Consider the following 20,339-nt stretch of genomic DNA (forward strand, 5'->3'; position numbering starts at 1 on the left):
TTTCGTCCAATAAATGATTATTTATTATAGTATTTTGCTTAAGACAACGAAATATATCAATAACAATTATTAAAAACGCAGGATGGATATATAAATCCAATTTAAAAAAATACAATTTTTATTTTTATTTGAAACGCAGAAAACGCTGTCAGCCATGATGTGACAAAGTGTAAATATGTAAACAAAGAAATGTCATCCCTATGTCACGCGGGGACTAACGTAGTATCCATATATATAAAATTTAGAGTCCTGACTAACTTATATATCAACGCACAGCCTAAACATCTAAACAGCTGGTCCTAGATACATGAAATTTGGTGGGTGTATATTTCTAAAAACTCATAGTAAACGTAAAAAAATATCGTTTTCTCTTTATAAATTGAATAAGTTATTAAGTAAGACTTACAACAAAGTGATCTTTGCAAAAATAAATTTGGGTTGAAGTCGTTAGTCATATAGGATCCCTTTAAGCAAGTCTTTGCGTGTTACGTATATTTATTTCACTGGGCACTCTAATTCACAACTTTCCTGTGGTCTTTATCGATGCGTTTTTTACATTCTTGGATGATACAATAACGATAATTACTATATTTTTCATGTAAACTAGTATAGAAGTCATGTTTATTAAACTTTGGGAGGTTATGCTGTTGTTTACAAATGCATGACGTCAGAGCACAGATAATCTATCGGCCAAACATGGCCGACAGTGTTTTTACCTGTCTAAGAAAAAAATATTTTTAAATTAAAGTTTTACGGTTTTTAGGGCGCAAAAAAATATAGTGTTAATTTTTTTGATATAATAGGACAAATATTAACCATTTAAGACCAACTTAAAAAAAGTGTCAAGTAGCCTATTCCCAGTGCAATCTCGTTTACGGACAGCGTATAATAAACATCCAGGAGGGGAAAAGTTTAACTGCTGTTAAAAGGTACCTATCACACAACTTGCATTAATGAAAAAGTTTAAATGTAAGTAGCTTATGCCCGCGACTTCGTCCGCGTGGACTACACAAATTTCAAACCCCCTTGGGGGTTGAAGTTTCAAAAATCCTTTCTTAGCGAATGTCTACGTCATAATAGCTATCTGCATGCCAAATTTTAGCCCGATCCGTCCAGCGCGTTGGGCTTTTGCTCAAGTGGAAGAAGCGCCAGAATAACCAGCTCTTAGCTATAAGATGTGACGTGTGGCACAGTTCGCTAAATAAACATCTTTTCTTTCTTTCTTTCTAATAATAAAAAGTCGGTCACCCGTTCAAAGTGCGTACCAATATGAAGCGACCGTTGCTTCGAGATTTAGGATACATAAATGGTAAATTGTTGCAGCTTTAATGAACGCGGGAATGGGATGCAGCTTAATGAGCTTGCATTCCCCTCGTTTTAGCGTGGAAATGTTAGAATTTCTAATATACTCGCAGTTTGGAATTTAATACCGATAGTTACGAATTTCCTACCGATTTCAATTTGTTCTGTTCAATTTTGTTCGGGAGAACCCATGACAAATGCTTAGTTTTTGACTACTCATGCTGCTATGCCTTGTATGGTCAGAGCAACAAAGGTGAAGAGTGGGCGTCGCCTTGAAGTATTCCGATCTTCCAAGAGCGCGCCACCATACCTTATTTCATCATCATTATCAACCGATAGACGTCCACTGTTGGACGTAGGTCTCTTGTAGGGACTTCCACACGCCACGGTCTTGCGTCACTGAATTCAGCGACTCCCTGCGACTTCGCTTGATGTCGTTCGTCCACCTAGTGGGGGATCTTCCTGCGCTGCGCTTTCCGGTCCGAGGTCGCCATTCCAGCACCATGGGTCATGGGACCCCGACATCTATTGGTTTTTAGAACTGTCATATGTGCCCTGCCCATTGCCACTTCAGCTTCGCAAAACGCTGAGCTATGTGGGATACTCTAGCACTCCTACGCATCTCCTCATTTCTGACTAAGCAAGAAAAAGGAAAATGCATTTATTTGTTGTTGGTGTCAAATAAAAACAAAGCATAGGCAAATGTAACATTTTCATCTGTGACACCACCCCAAATGGGTGTGCGTTATATGCGTCGAGACGCATAAAATGTATGGGAAGCTGTGTGCCGGGGTTACTACTGAGGTTAGGTAGTAGTCAAAGTGCGAACAGATGATGAACGTGATGTGTGTATTGTTCCAGTGTGGGAGATAGCAGCGCTTGGTCGGCGGTGGCGGTGGCGGGAGTGGCAGCGGGCGCGGCGGGCGGCGCGCGGACGCGGGCGGCGCACGGCGCCACGACGACGGCGCACAGCAAGCAGCTGGCGGCGGGCGGGGCCAACCACCCGGCCCAGCCGCAAGGTAACAAACGTAAGATCGAACAATTGATGTTGCCCGACCCGAGCTGGGTACCCACTGTGCAGCGAGAACCGACTCTTGCCGAAATGTTGCGCTCTGAAAAAATGCTACTAGTTAAAGGCCTAGACAGACAAAGAGACATAGCTATATCTCTCACATAAATCTGTCTCGTTTTAACTCAATCTTAATTCTGAGCAATGTCAAAATGCGCTCTGTAGATCTCAGCCTTAGATACCAACGGATAGTTCAGTATTTGTCTGCAGAAGGATCCTCTCCGTAGTCAACATCCCTATTTGACCTGTTCAGGAGCGCGGAACGCTACGGGTTCGCGAACATAGTGGGTACCCAGCTTACCGTTGTCCTAGCATGATCCCGGTTCTTGTAACTGATTAGAGCCAGTTGCTTATCAGGCGTTTAACAGTAATATAATGCATACATTTTGAGAAAGTTCTCGTCATTTTTGCTCTTAGGTGAACCATACTTTTGACATGACAGTTGACATAGTGCAAATATGGCGAGTGCTTTCTCAAAATGTATGCACTATATTGAATTTTACCACCAAAGAAAGATGGGTTGCAAGTTGCAACCTATACAAATCAGTATTCGTATCTTCACGGTTAAGGTCGTTCCAAACTGGCAAACCAAAACGGGTTTTTTAATCGGTACCTAACGTTATTTTAACCGCCTGATATGCAACATTCTCTCAAACACCTAATTAATAGATTATTAGTTTTATCGATTATGATGTAGCTCTTATTTTTATTTGATAAAGGAATCTGCAATTTTTTGTAATAATAGGCTACTTGACTCATATCTAATTTCGTCCAATAAATGATTATTTATTATAGTGTTTTGCTTAAGACAACGAAATATATCAATAACAATTATTAAAAACGCAGGATGGATATATAAATCCAATTTAAAAAAATACAATTTTTATTTTTATTTGAAACGCAGAAAACGCTGTCAGCCATGATGTGACAAAGTGTAAATATGTAAACAAAGAAATGTCATCCCTATGTCACGCGGGGACTAACGTAGTATCCATATATATAAAATTTAGAGTCCTGACTAACTTATATATCAACGCACAGCCTAAACATCTAAACAGCTGGTCCTAGATACATGAAATTTGGTGGGTGTGTTCTTTGTAGGTAAAGAGAAGGTATCCACTAGGAAAGGATTTTTTGAAATTCCACCCCTGAGTGGGTTAAATGGAGGTTTGAAATTTATGAAGTCCACGCGGGCGAAGTCACGAGCATAAGCTAGTTTTTATATATTTCTAAAAACTCATTGTAAACGTAAAAAAATATCGTTTTCTCGTTATAAATTGAATAAGTTATTAAGTAAGACTTACAACAAAGTGATCTTTGCAAAAATAAATTTGGGTTGAAGTCGTTAGTCATATAGGATCCCTTTAAGCAAGTCTTTGAGTGTTACGTATATTTATTTCACTGGGCACTCTAATTCACAACTTTCCTGTGGTCTTTAACGATGCGTTTTTTACATTCTTGGATGATACAATAACGATAATTACTATATTTTTCATGTAAACTAGTATAGAAGTCATGTTTATTAAACTTTGGGAGGTTATGCTGTTGTTTACAAATGCATGACGTCAGAGCACAGATAATCTATCGGCCAAACATGGCCGACAGTGTTTTTACCTGTCTAAGAAAAAAATATTTTTAAATTAAAGTTTTACGGTTTTTAGGGCGCAAAAAAATATAGTGTTAATTTTTTTGATATAATAGGACAAATATTAACCATTTAAGACCAACTTAAAAAAAGTGTCAAGTAGCCTATTGTTTTGCTTTCTTTGTATTTTTTTTTTATTATGATGTATGGATGAGTATTCTCCATTTATCCTTTAGGATGCAAAATTTATTAAAGCTGTTTGTTTCGATTTATAATAAACATAGGTAGTTGAACATCCTTGCGTGAGATTATTACCTGGGTAAATTGTAATTTGCACAGTTTCCGATAAAATCTCTACACTAGCAATAACGGTTATAATTGCAGTTGTATGCTTATTGCATATTATATATCGCAATAGCAACATACTAATTATGTATTATGTGTAATGTTTCCACTTTGCTATGAATGAATTAGAACTACTTGATAAAGGGCCCCAGATGGGTTCAAAACTAGTCGGGCTAACGTCGACTGGATCCGTGAGTGTAGCCGTAGAAATATACTAGGTAGGTATATATAATAGAACTAATGTTCACTGTAGGTTCTATTTATCCAATAAAATTTATAATTCATTTTAAAGATTTCACTTTTTTATCTGTTCTACATTTAATATCCAAAGTATTCGCTATGTTAATTTCGACTCTGACGTCACATGGATTGAAATTTTAATGTATTTCACTAAGAAAACACCGTTGCTTACCAATCCGTGTGACGTTATCACAGCTCATGAACCTAAAAAGATGGCGTGTACCATTTTTCGCGGCGAAATTTGAAATTCAAAATTTCAATGCATTTTTATCACCACGGGACAAATAAAAACTTCAAATTAATCGTAGTACGTACCCGTTATCTACATTAAAATTTAAAATATGTAGTTAAGCACGAAATAAGCTTAAAATCATTAGTGAAATTTGATGCATTACCACTAACGATTTGATGCGATGCTATTAACAAACATCCTGGTAATTAATTAGATGCAAGTACGTATATATTTAAAATAATTATGGGACTAATATTGGTACACGTTTTATTTTCATGCGGGTGCGGTGATTCTGTGTCGATGTCGTGGACGCGATCTGATGCGTTACGAATCAATTCGATGCGATGCAACACGATGTGATTCCATGCGATGCAGGCTCCGGCTGCGGTGGCGATGGCGACTACCAGCTGGTGCAGCACGAGGTGCTCTACTCCTCGTCGAATAGGTGAGATAAAATGGTTGTACAATATTATAAAAACAAGCGCAGTGAGCGCAACATTTTTTTTGCAGAATGGATGCTTATAAAGAAAACAAGATTTTAATGGATTTTTACGGGATAAAAAGTAGCCTATGTGTAATTCAAGGTATAATCTATCTCCATTCCAAATTTTAGCCAAACCCATACAGTAGCACACACACACACACACACACACACACACTTTCACCTTTATAATATTGTTGTGATGATGTGATTGGTTGGTGGCAGGTACGAGGTGCTGGAGTTCCTCGGGCGCGGCACGTTCGGGCAGGTGGTGAAGTGCTGGAAGAAGGGCACCAACGAGATCGTCGCCATCAAGATCCTCAAGAACCACCCCAGCTATGCTCGCCAGGGGCAGATTGAGGTGAACTAGTTTTATAAATCTTTTCTATTTAATTTACACGGGTTACCTTCCTTTATTTACATTTCATAGTTTAACAAGATAGCAAAGACTGACTGTTATTATAGACAACGCATTTTAAACTGAGTCGTCGAGTTATCTTATCTGTCTGTTTCGCTCGCACTTACAGGTCGTAGGTAAGTGCGAGCGAAACAGACTGATAACTCGACGACTCAGTTTAAAATGCGTCGACTATAGTAGCACCCAGACTGTGCGCTCCGCAGTACTTAGATGTGCGGGGTTATTCGTGCGTGTTCGTAGTTCGTACGTGGCATATTATACCCTATTCACGGAATGAACTTAGTATAGGGCTTTCTGTTTGGCTCTATCATTTGTATGGCTACGTAACAGAGCGGATTAAAGTTACTATATCGTTCTCTATTTTTGTATGGGATTAGGTAGAGAAAGCGCTATGTTAACTTCATTCCGCGGATAGGGTATAGTATGAAAACACATCCAACGGTTTTTTTCAATCTGACGTATGGAAACATGGAAACCTAACAAGTGGTATATTTGGTTTCCACTATCCAACAATTTTACTGTAGGTAGACGTATCTGCGCCATCAATATACCTAAATGACAAGATATGCCCAAGCGAACAAAATTTTTCACGGTTTTGGAACCAAATAAATCAGCGCCACCTCTTAGGTACTAATGAACGACCCGTTTAAAATCCAGACGTCACTGAGGTTGCATTGGTGCTAAATAAACATTTTAGGACCAATGAGTCAGTGCCATTTAGCTTGTTCAATGGCCCTGTCTTTACGAAGTAATATATACATAAGTCAATGATCCGCGTATGTTATTATCTTTACCTAACGTTAATGTGTATTCCTCTGGTATATTATTCAAATAAATTTCATAACCGGGACAGACTAACGTAATGGCCGTCCGGATAATGTACATTACAAGAGAACGGTGAAATAATGAGAGTACAAATAATGTAGCGTATATTATTAACGGGCCCGCCCACGCTCGCCTTCTTCCAGGAGCTCGTTAGTTATATTATTCTGTTACGGAATACTATTCTTGCTCTCGTATTAAATTAATTTGTTATTGTGACTGAAAAATAGTCATTTTTGTGCGTCATCAAACGTTTTCGTTTAAGTACCTGCTTAATAACTTTTTATTTATATAGTTTGGAATTATAATAATTATAATATTTTGTCATCGTACCCTTATTATAAATGCGAAAGTGTGTTTGTTTGTTGGTTTGTTGATTTGTCCTTCAATCACGTCGCAACGGTGCAACGGATTGACGTGATTTTTTGCATGGGTATAGATAAAGCCCTAGAGAGTAACATAGGCTACTTTTTATCCCGGAAAATCAAAGAGTTCCCACGGGATTTTTAAAAAACCTAATTAACCCGGACGAAGTTGCGGGCTACAGCTGTGTCTGTGTCTTAAATGTATAGGCCGTGAAAAGCTAGCAGACAAACAGACAGACAAATAGAAAGATACATACTTTCGCGTTTATAATGTTAGTATAGTTTTTGATAGTACGCTTGTTTATTTCGAAAAGACGGATGGGTGTTTGCCATTTCGTGAATTCCTGGCCGGGTCTCAGCGTGTTATTTCACAAAATCTGTAGGTATCTTTATTTTTAGGGTTCCGTACCTCAAAAGGACAAACGGAACCCTTATAGGATCACTTTCTTGTCTGTCTGTCTGTCTGTCTGTCGGTCTGTCAAGAAACCTACAGGGTACTGCTCCGCAGATTTTTATTTATTTTTATGAATCATAGTTTTAGTTTTATCGTGCAAAATGACGACAAAAAACGACTGTACTACGGAACCCTCGGTGCGCGAGCCTGACTCGCACTTGGCCGGTTTTTCGTTTATATAAGTCTTTTTACATCGCTCGTTATTTTTGGCAGCGGTCCAGTTAAGGACATCGACAGACAAGCCAACTTTAAATCTGACGTGGTTAGGTACTTTAAGTTTGTGTATTAAGATTTCTCAAGATGCAGTTCATAGGGAGCTACGATTTCCAACTAGATAAGCAGGCTTCGACAGACCCAAGTCGTAAAATAAAGGTACATAAAAGACGGTGTAAATATATTTTCAACTAGCTTAAGCTCGCGACTTTGTCCGCGTAGACTACACAAATTTCGAACCCCTAGTTTACCACTTAGGGGTTGAATTTTCAAAAATCCCTTCTTAGCGGATGTCTACGTTATAATAGCTATCTGCATGCCAAATTTCAGCCCAATCCGTCCAGTAGTTTTAGCTGTGTGTGATAGATCAAATGAAAATGAAAAATGAAAATCTTTTTTATTCGTATAAACTTTTACAAGTGCTTACGAATAGTCGGATGCATCTACCACTGGTTCGGAATGCCTTTCCTGCCGAGATCAGTTAGTCACCTTTTCTTCTTATATATTTAGACTCCGGACTTGTTGGTTCGTCTGTAGATGGCTTAAACCAAAATAGTTTGTGTTTACCGGGCGAAGTGGCTCCCAAGTCCCAACACAAAATATAAAGCTTTGAAGATGATATCGAACCCCGATATAATTGACAAACCTCTATAAATATGAGGCTTCAACACTATGCGTAGTTATATCTAAGCTACGCGATAAGAATCTCTATTTTCCTAAACCGTTATTTTTGAAAAACTTGGCCTGTTTTGCTGTCATAAATATAAATATTATTGACTCGTCTCCTATATTCGATACAATATTATCTTAGCCAAGTTGATAACATAGTACGTAGTTACTTGATATTTAATTCTGTTACGTCTATTTTTAATTTAATACACGTCTTGTTATTTTCATTATTGTTCAGCAACTATTAATTAAGCGTTGGATGACAGGTTAGACTTTCTTAGATTGTGAATTCTGTTTTTATCGTGCATCACGTCATGGAAAATATGTCACTTAGCGACGCGTTATGCGAAAGTATGTCTGTCCCTGTCTGTAACCTGTTCACGACTCAAGCGCTGAACCGATGTTGACGAAATTTGGCACAAAGTTAGCTTGCATCTTGGAGACAAACTTATGATACTTTTTAGCTCGGAACCCTACAAGAGTTCCCACAGGATTTTTAAAAAGTTAGGCTGGTTTTCTTCGCACGAGCTTCATCGCAAGCGCTGAACGTTCAGCGTTATTCAGGAGCGCTTAGTAACTACGCTTAATAATGTACATATTACACGTAAAGACCGAAAACGCTCATTGAGCGAAAAAACAGCTTAAAACGCGTTGTAGCAATCACAGAAAGGCCAGGACGACGCGAAATTTGTGTGTGGCTCTTATGAAAACGCTCAGGACGCGTTGTAGCAATAGTGCCACATATAGTTGAAAAGCCACATAGAGATTTCGTGTTGTAGCTATCATGCTATACGACCACAACGCATCGTGCAATGAAGAAAAGCCACGACGCGTTCTGAGCACTTAACCAGGGATTCTGTTGTTTTTGTTCTATATGACGAAACTGTTAACGTTTGCTTGCAGGTGTCCATCCTCTCCCGCTTGTCTCAAGAGTCGGCGGACGAGTTCAACTTCGTGCGCGCGTACGAGTGCTTCCAGCACCGCTCGCACACGTGCCTCGTGTTCGAGATGCTCGAGCAGAACCTGTACGACTTCCTCAAACAGAACAAGTTCTCGCCGCTGCCGCTCAAGTACATCCGCCCCATACTGCAGCAGGTGCTCACCGCGCTGCTCAAATTGAAAGTAAGCCGAATTGCTATCTCTTTCTCACTCTCTATCCAGCCTATACTGTAGCTGGCGGCAGATACCGAGCCGTGATAGCCTAGTGGTTAAGATTTTGATCCTAGGCATGCACGTTTAAAACTTTTAGGAGTTATATGCGTTTTAAGCAATTACATATCACTTGATTTAACGGTGAAGGAAAATATCGTGAGGAAAGTGGAAACCCGCAAAACTGAGAGTTCTCCATAATATTCCTAAAGGTGTGTGAAGCCCATATGCATTTGGCCAGTGTGGTGGACTATGTTAACCTAATAACCAAACCCTTCTCAAACTGAGAGGAGACCTGTACTCAGTACGAGCCGGCGCGTTGACCATGATGATGATGATGATGATGATGATGATGATGATGATGATGATGATGATGATGAAGTCAGATTAAACGGGTTTGTCAAGATGGCCGAAAAGACAGCACAAATCCGATGATTTTCGCTCCTACTTTGCTACTGGTGTTAAATTTCTTTCGGGTCTACTTGTGTAAGAATAGTTTTGATGATTGTTTATGTTGTCCATTGCAGCAACTAGGGTTGATCCACGCGGACCTGAAGCCCGAGAACATCATGCTGGTGGAGCCGGCGCGGCAGCCCTACCGCGTCAAGGTCATCGACTTCGGCAGCGCCTCGCACGTCAGCAAGGCCGTCTGCAACACCTACCTGCAGAGCAGATACTACCGGTAAATACTGTTTGTTGTTTTGAGGGTTCCGTACCTGGAGGATGCCAGCAGGACCCTATTACTAGCCTCCACTGTCCGTCCGTCTGCCTGTCAGTAGACTGTATCCCATGAACCGTAATAGTTAGGGAGCCATTTTACAGAGTGTTTCTCTTGCCGCTATAACAAGAATTAATAATAAAAAACCAAGATGACGAATTTCAAAATGGCCGCCTTGAAATTAAAAAAATACATGGTGCTAAGTATAATCTATATATATAAAAGGAAAAGGTGACTGACTGACTGACTGACTGAATGACTGACTGACTGACTGATCTATCAACGCACAGCTCAAACTACTGGACGGATCAGGCTGAAATTTGGCATGCAGATAGCTATTATGACGTAGGCATCCGCTAACAAAGAATTTTTGAAAATTCAACTCCTAAGGGGGTGAAATAGGGTTTTGAAATTTTGTAGTCCACGCGGACAAAGTCGCGAGCATAAGCTAGTATATCTTATACGATGGTACGGAATCGGACTATACATGAGTAACAAATTCGATCTTTAATTCGAATTGAAATATTTCCAGGGCGCCGGAGATAATCCTGGGTCTTGCCTTCTGCGAGGCTATCGACATGTGGTCATTAGGCTGTGTGGTGGCCGAACTGTTCCTGGGCTGGCCGCTGTACCCGGGCTCCTCCGAGTACGACCAGATCCGGTACATCTCCCAGACGCAGGGCCTGCCCACCGAGCATATGCTCAACAGGTACATCATCCTTACCATCATACGATCATGGCTGCACAGACGACATCAAACTAGTCGTAGTCGAGCCGCTGGATTCAGGAGGCGCAAGACCGTGGCGTGTGGAAATGCTTACAAAAGACCGTTGTCCCGTTTTCACGCATAACAGACGGAAACGTTTAAGCATGGAAACCAGCCCAGAGTGAAGAAAGAAAACCTTTGTCCAGCAATGGACCTCTATCGGTTGATGATGATCATGGCTTTGTCTCATCATGAAACAAATGTGACACTCTGGTGTTTTACTTACAGTGCGACAAGGCTATCTTGGCGCGTGGCGAAAATCGGAACTAACGTTGCCGTCAAGTGTCCCCTTTGTTCTTGTCTCCAACAGCGCCCCCCTGTCATTCAAGTGCCAAGGCTCTCTTGGGCCTTGTCGCACTTGTTAAACTGTAAAACTTAAAGTTTTACAGTTTAACACCCAGAGTTTTTCAAAGTGTCACCACAGCCCACTCGTCCAGGATCTGTATCGTGCGGTTCTGCAGATAGAAACGAAATGGTGTCTCGAATCTTTCGCATAGATTCGTCAGCGAATATGGGATTCCGTGATACCTATTTCTAAGATTACAAATTTGCCACTTCAAACTTCACGGTCAAAAGATGGTCGAGAAACAGAAAAGAAAAAAAGTTAGGCCTTTATCACTCATTAGTCACGATAAAAGTTCTCTGGAGGCTTCGAATATAATTAAATTATTCGACTGTGCGATATTCCAGCGCATCAAAAACCGCCAAGTTCTTTTACCGCGACGTGGACAGCACGTACCCGTTCTGGCGCCTCAAGACACCCGAGGAGCACGAGCTGGAGACCGGCATCAAGAGCAAGGAGGCGCGGAAGTACATCTTCAACTGCCTCGACGACATCGGACAAGTGAGTGCATGGCTAGCATATACAGAACAAGATACAAAAACCAGCCAAGTGCGAGTCAGGCTCGCGCAAGTGTGATGTAACCACAAATTCACGTTTTTCAGATTTTTCCCCGAATGTCTGCTACAAGACCTACCTACCTGCCAAATTTCATGATTCAGACAGACAGACGAACAGACAACAAAGTGATCCTATGAGGGTTCCGTTTTTCCTTTTGAGGTACTGAACCCTAGAAACGGCAAAGTTCTTCTACCGCGCCGTGAATAGCACAGCGCAATATTAATATTTCTGTTTTTAATGTTTCAGGTAAATGTACCAACAGATCTTGAAGGAGGCCAACTTTTGGCGGAGAAAGCAGATAGAAGGGAATTCATTGACTTATTGAAGAGAATGCTAACTATGGACCAAGTAAGTGACGTTTCAAAACAATTCTTGCTAAAAAATTCTTTATGCTACGCTTTTAGCAAACATACGAATTCGCACGTTGTGTATCTTTACACCATAAGTATTGTTGTTGTTGTTTCTTGCTTAGTGGCTTTTGGTACACCATAAGTATACAGGGTGGCCGCAGATGTGACGTCTAAAAGAAAAATTTAAATACCATATATTAAGGGGTATCCAAATTACCCCTATGTATGTTCAGCGCTTTTTTGTAGTTTAGGAGATATGAATTATTTAATAATTTATTTCGTAATTTTCATCCATCAGTGGTTTTTATTTTCTCTTCTTAGACTGCATCATCACTTACCACCAGGTGAGATTGCAGTCAAGGGCTAACTTGTATCTGAATTAAAAAAAAAATCTTCTGTACAACGTTTTTGGACATTTTTTTTTTGTGATAATTAGTAACCTCAACTCAAATATTGTCTTAAATTTACAGTTAAAATATAAAAAATTTATACATACAATTTATTTGTCTTATAATCGCTAGCAATTGTATTCCAATTTCCAATGTTCTTTTACTTAATTTTTTTCAGGAACGAAGGATAACCCCAGGAGAGGCGTTGAACCACGCGTTTGTGACGCTCGCGCACCTGGTTGACTATGCACACTGCAATAATGTAAAGGCTTCCGTGCAAATGATGGAGGTAAGGAACAGTAGGATATTATATGCTTTTTTGAAAAGTGTCTTAATTTGATCCTTAGGAGATAATAAACACAAAAAATTCACAAAAAATTTATTCTATCGATAAATGCAATGAAATGGATTTAAAATTTTTATTTCAAATTTCCCCGCTAAAACGGTAGCGGCCATTTTGTGTGCTTCGGCAATTTCGGCAATCCGGCTTGTTCCGGAGACTGGAAGTCGTCAAACCTACGAACGTGACGATTCGTAATGGAGTAATGACTCTCGAAAATAACTTACAGGACATGGCTAGTGAGATGGGTCTGTAATTCTTCAGCAGGGCATCACTCTTTTTGAAGAACAGCACCACCATGCTTCTGTGCCATGCCCCTGGCGTTATGCCCTCGTGTATGACGGAATTGAACAATCGCTGAAGGACCTTAAGTACCGGTTTTCCACCCGCTTTCAGGAGTTCTGCTGTGATTCCGTCATCACCTTGTGCCTTGTTGATCTTGAGTTGTTTGAGAGCCATACTAATCTCGTATAGGCTCACGTCCGGGATATCTTCGGTATAGTGTCGGGTCAATTTGGCTCTAGGATCTCTAGCCAAATCTTCAACAGGCTTTTGTGTGGTGGTCTGGTTTGAAATGACCAGTGCTCATTTTTCTTTATGACCTGCCATTCAGCAGGTCTCTATAAGGTGTATCTAAGGCCTATCTTACTAATGCTTACCCTGGCTTCAAACTATGTGCACGCCACTGGTGGTGGTGTATAACTGTCCATAGAACTTCACCTTTCTCAAGATCTCGAAGAATTATCAGCCAAGTAATAATAATTAGACGACTAGTGAACTGTATAGATTGGATTTCTTTAAGCACAGAACTTCCCGCGAGTTCGTCTGGGTGGACTGCACAAATTTCAAACCCCTATTTTACCTCCGTGGGGGTTGAATTTTCAAAAATCCTTTCTTAGCAGATAACTACATTATGATGTCTAACTGCGTGCCCAATCCGTCCAGTAGATAGATCAGTTAGTCAGTCTCCTTTTTTTATGTATTTAGAAAATTTTAATACCTATCTGTGTACATTTATTTTAATAATGTTAGAAAGAAAAAGATGCAGATAATCTAAATTTAGTAAACAAAATCATCAGAATTTACGTCTTTTGTTGTTTACAGGTATGCCGTCGCAGCGGAAGCGTCGTCGGCGGCGTGGGCGGGGTGGGAGGCGTGGGCGGGGTGGGCGGCGTGGGCGTGGGCGGCGGCGAGTACGTGAGCGGCGTGGTCGCGCCCGCCGCGCCCTCCGCGCACCATCTCGCGTTGACGATAAACCAGCAGAGGTTGCGGGCCGCGCCTTATGACAACTTGGTATGTCGTAACACTAATATGCCATCCTCATACTTATTTTTAAACTAGCTTATGCTCGCGACTTCGTCCGCGTGTACTACATAAATTTCAACCTCCTATTTTACTCCCTTAGGGATTGAATTTTCAAAAATCCCTTCTTAGCGGATGCCTACTTTATAATAGCTATCTGCATGCAAAACCGTCCAGTAGTTTCAGCTGTGCGTTGATCAGTCAGTCAGTCACCTTTTCCTTTTATGTATTTATCCAAAGCCAATCCAAGGCTAATTTGACTTGAGTACGCGATTTCACTATATGTTAGTGTTACTAATTACTATTATTGTTTGGCACTCTCGTAGATTCAGTCTTTAGTTCACGTAATTACTTATCGCCGTTACATCATTATCTTACAAATCCAAGTATTGACAATCAATGAGCGTACAACAATAGTTGGTACATATATCGATATAAATGACTAACTTTGTTCACAGTATCAACTGTACAGCGGGGGCCGCGTGGCGGTGGGGGGCGCGCGGCAGTACGCAACACGCGCTGCGGAGCCGTTTCCCCACCAATTCGTCTCCTCCATCCTCTGCCAGCCCGCCTATCAGGTAACCTACTAGACATTTGACTAATTGTAATCCAAAAAATGGAAAATAAATCTATTTTTATTTTTTATTTTATTTTGGTCCAAAAAATGCAAAAACATGTAATCTCTTTCATTTTCTTGCACTAGCAATATGCACCATTCTGTACAACTCCTTCTAATATGTATTGTTCATTTAACCACAGGTACAGCAGTTAGCGGCTGCAGCAGCGGCAGCGGCGGCCGCCCATCACCAGCACGGCGTGAGCGGCGTGGGCGTCGGCGGTGTGGGCGTAGGCGTGGGCGAAGTGGGCGAGTGGCGCGCGCCGCTCATAGTGGAGCCGGCGCCGCTGCCGGAACCAGATGTGTGGGACTTTCACCCGCACGCCCATCACCATCATCCGCACAAGAGGTGGGCGTTTTAGAATGTTTGTGGGATAAAAAACCAATGTGGCTAATTCCGTTGTACACAATCTCTAAACTAAACTAAAATGGCACGTCTAAATCTATTGCTATCCCTTTCATAATGTTGCTTGCGGAAAAGGATAGCACTAGATTTAGACATGTTAATTTAGTTTAGTTTAGAGATTGTGTACAAGAGAATCGGCCCCAGTGTATCTCGTTCTTTTAAAAGTCAGTATAAAAGAAAAAGGGAAACTCGTATTTTTTTACTGTCTTCAAAAAATAATACCATTCCTTTTCGTCATTTCTAATTTGTCAATACATCGAAAAAAATTAAGTACCTACATAATATAGTAAAATTCAATTTTTTTTGAATTTTTTTTTAATTATTCTCTTTTATAATGAATTCAAGCCCCACAAACTACCGCTATATAAAAAAACTCATAATTTTATTACAACAGTCGAAGACCCTATTATCTATTTGTAAATAATTAAGTTTGTACATGGCCGATTGATTTGTAAATGCGTGAACTACAATATTATGCGCGTTGTCCACAGATCAACGAAGCAACAGACAAGCGCCGTGCCGCACTACCAGCCGCACCACCAGACGCATCAATACAGGTATTAATGTTAGACTAGCTCATGACCGTGACTTCGCTGGATTTGTTGAAAAAAAATCCAGTCGGGACTTCTATTTTAAACAAGATGAAAAGTAGCCTGTCCAAATCTTCAACTATTATCCATGCAAAAATCATGTCATCCGTTCCTCCGTTGCGGCGTGATTGAAGGACTAACCAACAAACAAACACTTTTGCATTTATAATATATGGGTACCTAGTGACTATGCCCGCACTTTTAATAGAATTAATTAGTTTATAAAATCCCGTGGAAATTCTTTGATTTTCTGGGATAAAAATAAACCTTTCAGAATGTTCCTCTCCACTTGTATTTGTATTTTTACAATTATTAAAATGTACTCGTGTGTTTCAAAAAATAGCTCGGCATCACAGTGATTTTCTCAATAGCGAACTATCAAAAATGAGTGCGCAATAATGACTGAAAACAAAACTTCATATAGATACTTTTTGATGATACATTCTTCGCATTAAATATTGTTTAAAACTAAAAATTATGAAGTAATATCAGCATGTTTGTAGTACTAGCTGATGCCCGCGACTTCGTCCGCGTGGAATTACGTTTTTTAAAATCACGTGGGAGCTCTTTGATTTTCCGGGATAAAAAGTAGCCTATGTCACTCTCCAGGTCTTTATCTATACCCATGCGAAAAATCACGTCGATCCGTTGCACCGTTGCGACGTGATTGAAGGACAAACCAACAAACAAACACACTTTCGCATTTATAATAAGGGTACTGATGTACGTAATTCATGTTTTTGCATACAATTTCCAGCATGGCGGGCAGCGGCGGCAAGAAGGAGGCGACGCAACTGTCGCCCGTCAAGAAGCGCGTCAAGGAGGGCACGCCGCCCTCGCGGCACCGCCACCACGACCACACGTCAGTACACTTACTGCCGTACTCAGAGACGCTTAATCGTTACTTAAGTTTACTTAAAACGAGATAGAGCTATATCTCTCACATAAATATGTCTCGTTTTAGTAACGATTGGCGACGTCTTTCTCCCCGTAAATGACGTAGTCAAATTTTCATAATTTTTAAAAATGTAGATATAATGAAGAACTATGCTCGTACGTTTAATCTTAAAGAAATATTGCTTATGTCAAAAGTTACTAGCGTCTAAATATCCATATTTTTGATCTAAAAACTTTTTTGAGTGTTTTATTTTAATTTAACTAAACTAAAAAACAAAAAAAAATTGCGAGCATTATTCATTCATCTTCATTATATCTACATTTCTAAAAATTATGAAAATTGGATTACATTGGACTAATGTTTATACAGGATACGCAGCAACGTGCCGGCGCCGGTTGCGCCCGCGGGCGCGTGGGAGACGGGCTGCGCCGCGCACACCATCACCATCCGCGACACGCCCTCGCCCGCCGTCTCCGTCATCACCATCTCCGACTCCGACGACGACGCGGAGCCCCGCCCCAACAGAGGTAAACATCGTACCCACGTAAACACCTACGCACCCACACACTCACGCGGACACACCTACGCACATCCGCATCCGTGACACTTTGCCGTCCCTGTCATCACTAAGAGTGAAGCCACACGATGCGTTGCATTGACGGTGCAGCGTCATTGCAGTGTCGCTGTACCATGCCACACGACATCAAGGCTTCGCAACGCACGTGCAACTGACTTGGGATCAGAGAGACGGGACGGGGAGGCGTGGTGTGGTGCATCTGCCGGAAAAGCAACGCAGTGCCCGTGGATATATGCCAATACTCAAATTCACAGCGGTGCGGCGCCGCAACGCACCGGAAACGCATCGCGTGGCCTTGATCTTATTCAGCCTTGTTAAAAAAAGCCCAAAAACATATTGTTTGTCACACAGGTAGCGGCGAGTGCGTCCCCTCCGCCCACATGACGAGCGCAAGTAACGCGGCCAGCAACAACCCCGCGGCGAGCACTGCGGCCGTGACGGTCAGCAGCAACGGCGGCGTCATCTGCAGCGCGCGCACTCCGCGCGACGAGCGCCACGTCAAGCACGAGCCGCACCACCAGCCGTGCCACCACCACCACGCGGTGAGTGCTCACTGTAATACTAGTTCAGCCTTTCCAACCAATGCAACAACCGACCATCAAAAACTGTAATTTATTATCTACTAGCTGTCGCCCGCGACTTCGTCCCCGTGGATTTAGGTTTTTAATAATTCCACGGGAACTCTTTGGTTTTCCGGAATAAAAAGTCTCTCCAGGTCTTTGACTATACCTATGCAAAAAATCACGTCAATCCGTTCCTCCGTTGCGACGTGATTGAAGGACAAACCAATTAACCATTAAACCAACAAATAAACACACTTTCGCATTTATAATAAGGGTACTGATTTTGAATAAATTATTGGAATTTTATATTTTCCTCACGCTCCAATTTGCTCACCACCTCTTCTTGTTCCATTTGGCTTCTTTGCGAGCTTTACCTTTATAAAAATACAGAAGGGATAGTAGGACAGTCAAGACTGAAGTTGCTTAATTTCTTTCTGGTCATTCAATCTAGTCTTATGCCTTATTAATGAACGCGATCATCACCTGGCCGCTGGGTTGGTCAGTGTGGTGGTGCGAGGTGTGTGTAGTCGTAACTCGCGATGCAACCTTCTAGAGGGATTTGTATGCAGAGCTAGATCCGAATGTTACCTTTAATTGCACGTGAATACGTACTCGTATTAACGATTGCTACTCCTTTCCCCAGCAGCAACAGCCAGCGCCACAGCAGGCGGTTCCGCAGCAGCCGCCACCACAGCCGCAGCAGCACCAGCAACAGCACGCGACACGGCCGGCGCCAGCGCCCGCGCAAGCCACGCCGCAGAGCCAGAAGAAGAGGCTGCTGGCGCTCGCGCAGCAGGAGGCGCAGGCCAAGCTCGAGCACCACGACCACGCCGCCGCCGCGCACTATAATGTAAGTTGACAAAGAAGACACTCTAACACTGAAATTCATAGTTAGGGGACCATTCAGACTACATGTGTCATGTTCAGCCTTTTTGCAACACTCACCTTTAACACAGAATGACTTCTACTAACGTTACTTACTATGTAAAGAACTCCTCGTTACCCGCATCTTAACTTCAGTAACACTGTGTGGTATGGTTGTTGCAGAGCGGTTCGACGGTGCGCCAGACCAACGACTACCAGTGCAATCAGTACGTGCCGACGCAGCACAACAAGAGGGATAGTGTAAGCTTATTATTTTTTTATATAGTATGAAACTTTTTCAGCGTTTTAGGGGTATCTAATTTGTTCGTTTGCTTTAATAAGAAAAGTAAAGTAAAGATTTTTAATCATTTTTTTATTTTGTGCTTAACGATTGCTGTAAAAATTCAACTTAGTACGGAACTAGTTTGTAAGCATTAGGGTCCTTACAAACTTCGTTCTAAAGTAAAGTTTCTTTGTGTAAAGTAAATAATCGGGGTTATTTTCCGATGATATGTTATTGATATGAAAATATTTTGCAACTTTTTTGTTTCCCATCACAAATCAAAAATTAAAAAAATCACTTGATTCGCAGAGCGGCGGCTGTCGTGAGTACCTGCCGGTGAGCGCGGCCGTGAGCGGCGTGAGCGTGAGTGGCGTGAGCGGCATGGGCGTGAGCGTGAACGTGGGCCCACCCGCCGCGCACAAGCACGCGCATGCGTGGCACCCACACGCGCATCCGCACGCGCACCCGCACGCGCATCCGCACTACAAGTGAGTAATCTCCATAAAACGATACTGGCAGGCGCCATCCCACGTCCGAGAGAATAGCAGCGATAGTCGCGTGCTCACAACTCCGCTCCGCATTACTTTCTCGCTCCGCTCCGCTACCTAGCTCCGCGTCTATGGACAGATACAATCCGCACAGGGCGATACTATCGCTGAGGATAGTTGGTCGGACTCGTTGCGATTCCCTCGCCTTAAGAGATGCGGGTAGAAGGTTAGTCAGTCATAGAGCAACCTAGGTGTGGGAGTGTGAGTGGGTCGCCTGCCATACACAATCACCCGCACGTGCGCTCGCACATAAAGTGAGTATCATCCATTATAAATAAGTACATAAAATAGGAATAAGTCTATTTTTACATTTATTGGCACTCCGAGTACTATTAATGTTAGCATGTCAGTGACACGACCTTGAACTTTTTTCCTATCCCATAATCGTTCAACGCGCCTAAAGAAGTTTTCATTCCAAAAATGTTTTAAGAAAAAAGGGCTGAAATACAAGGGGGAATAAAATACTAAACAAGCACCAATTTATCATACGATAAGTTTTTTCTTTCATACGAGGTAGTGTTGTCACTTTCAGAAGTTCGAGTGGCGTGACGGGCGTGGGTGGCGTGGGCGCCGTGACGAGTGGCGTGAGTGGCGTGTCGGGCGGTGGCGTGCTGTCGCCGGGTGGTGTGTCGCCAGGATACCTGCCCGCGCCGCTATACGTGCCTACCTATCATTACCACACGTAAGTATAACAGCCTAGTAAAAAAATCGCGCTAGACGCTTGCGTTGATTTTAATAATGTGCACTATAATTAAATATCAATAATTGTAAATATTGGTGTTAAAAGCTCGCAGTTATGCCCGCGACTTCGTCCGCGTGGATTTGGGTTTTTAAAAATCAGAGTAAAAAAAGTCACTTCATCCATAGTCACATCCATACACTTT

General features: G+C 41.7%; 1 protein-coding gene across 3 annotated transcripts in view; it reads left to right on the top strand.

Annotated features, from left to right (window-relative positions):
* Hipk (Homeodomain interacting protein kinase) overlaps positions 1-20,339 on the top strand; it is a 146,904-nt gene that overhangs the window by 116,922 nt on the left and 9,643 nt on the right. The window contains exons 4-23 of one of the 3 annotated variants that reach the window (XM_034980662.2): positions 2,164-2,330; positions 5,149-5,218; positions 5,480-5,615; positions 9,099-9,317; positions 9,872-10,026; positions 10,595-10,771; positions 11,519-11,672; positions 11,976-12,077; positions 12,647-12,757; positions 13,913-14,101; positions 14,569-14,688; positions 14,870-15,075; positions 15,624-15,689; positions 16,480-16,584; positions 16,990-17,147; positions 17,549-17,739; positions 18,404-18,610; positions 18,808-18,885; positions 19,217-19,395; positions 19,988-20,137. In XM_034980662.2, coding sequence (XP_034836553.1) covers positions 2,164-2,330; positions 5,149-5,218; positions 5,480-5,615; positions 9,099-9,317; positions 9,872-10,026; positions 10,595-10,771; positions 11,519-11,672; positions 11,976-12,077; positions 12,647-12,757; positions 13,913-14,101; positions 14,569-14,688; positions 14,870-15,075; positions 15,624-15,689; positions 16,480-16,584; positions 16,990-17,147; positions 17,549-17,739; positions 18,404-18,610; positions 18,808-18,885; positions 19,217-19,395; positions 19,988-20,137 — 2,940 coding nt within the window. The remainder of the gene's footprint in view (positions 1-2,163; positions 2,331-5,148; positions 5,219-5,479; positions 5,616-9,098; positions 9,318-9,871; positions 10,027-10,594; positions 10,772-11,518; positions 11,673-11,975; positions 12,078-12,646; positions 12,758-13,912; positions 14,102-14,568; positions 14,689-14,869; positions 15,076-15,623; positions 15,690-16,479; positions 16,585-16,989; positions 17,148-17,548; positions 17,740-18,403; positions 18,611-18,807; positions 18,886-19,216; positions 19,396-19,987; positions 20,138-20,339) is intronic. The other 2 variants (XM_069506183.1, XM_069506184.1) reach the window with 2 other exon arrangements.

This window comes from Maniola hyperantus, chromosome 22, assembly GCF_902806685.2.
Source record: "Maniola hyperantus chromosome 22, iAphHyp1.2, whole genome shotgun sequence".
Lineage (NCBI taxonomy): Eukaryota > Metazoa > Arthropoda > Insecta > Lepidoptera > Nymphalidae > Maniola > Maniola hyperantus.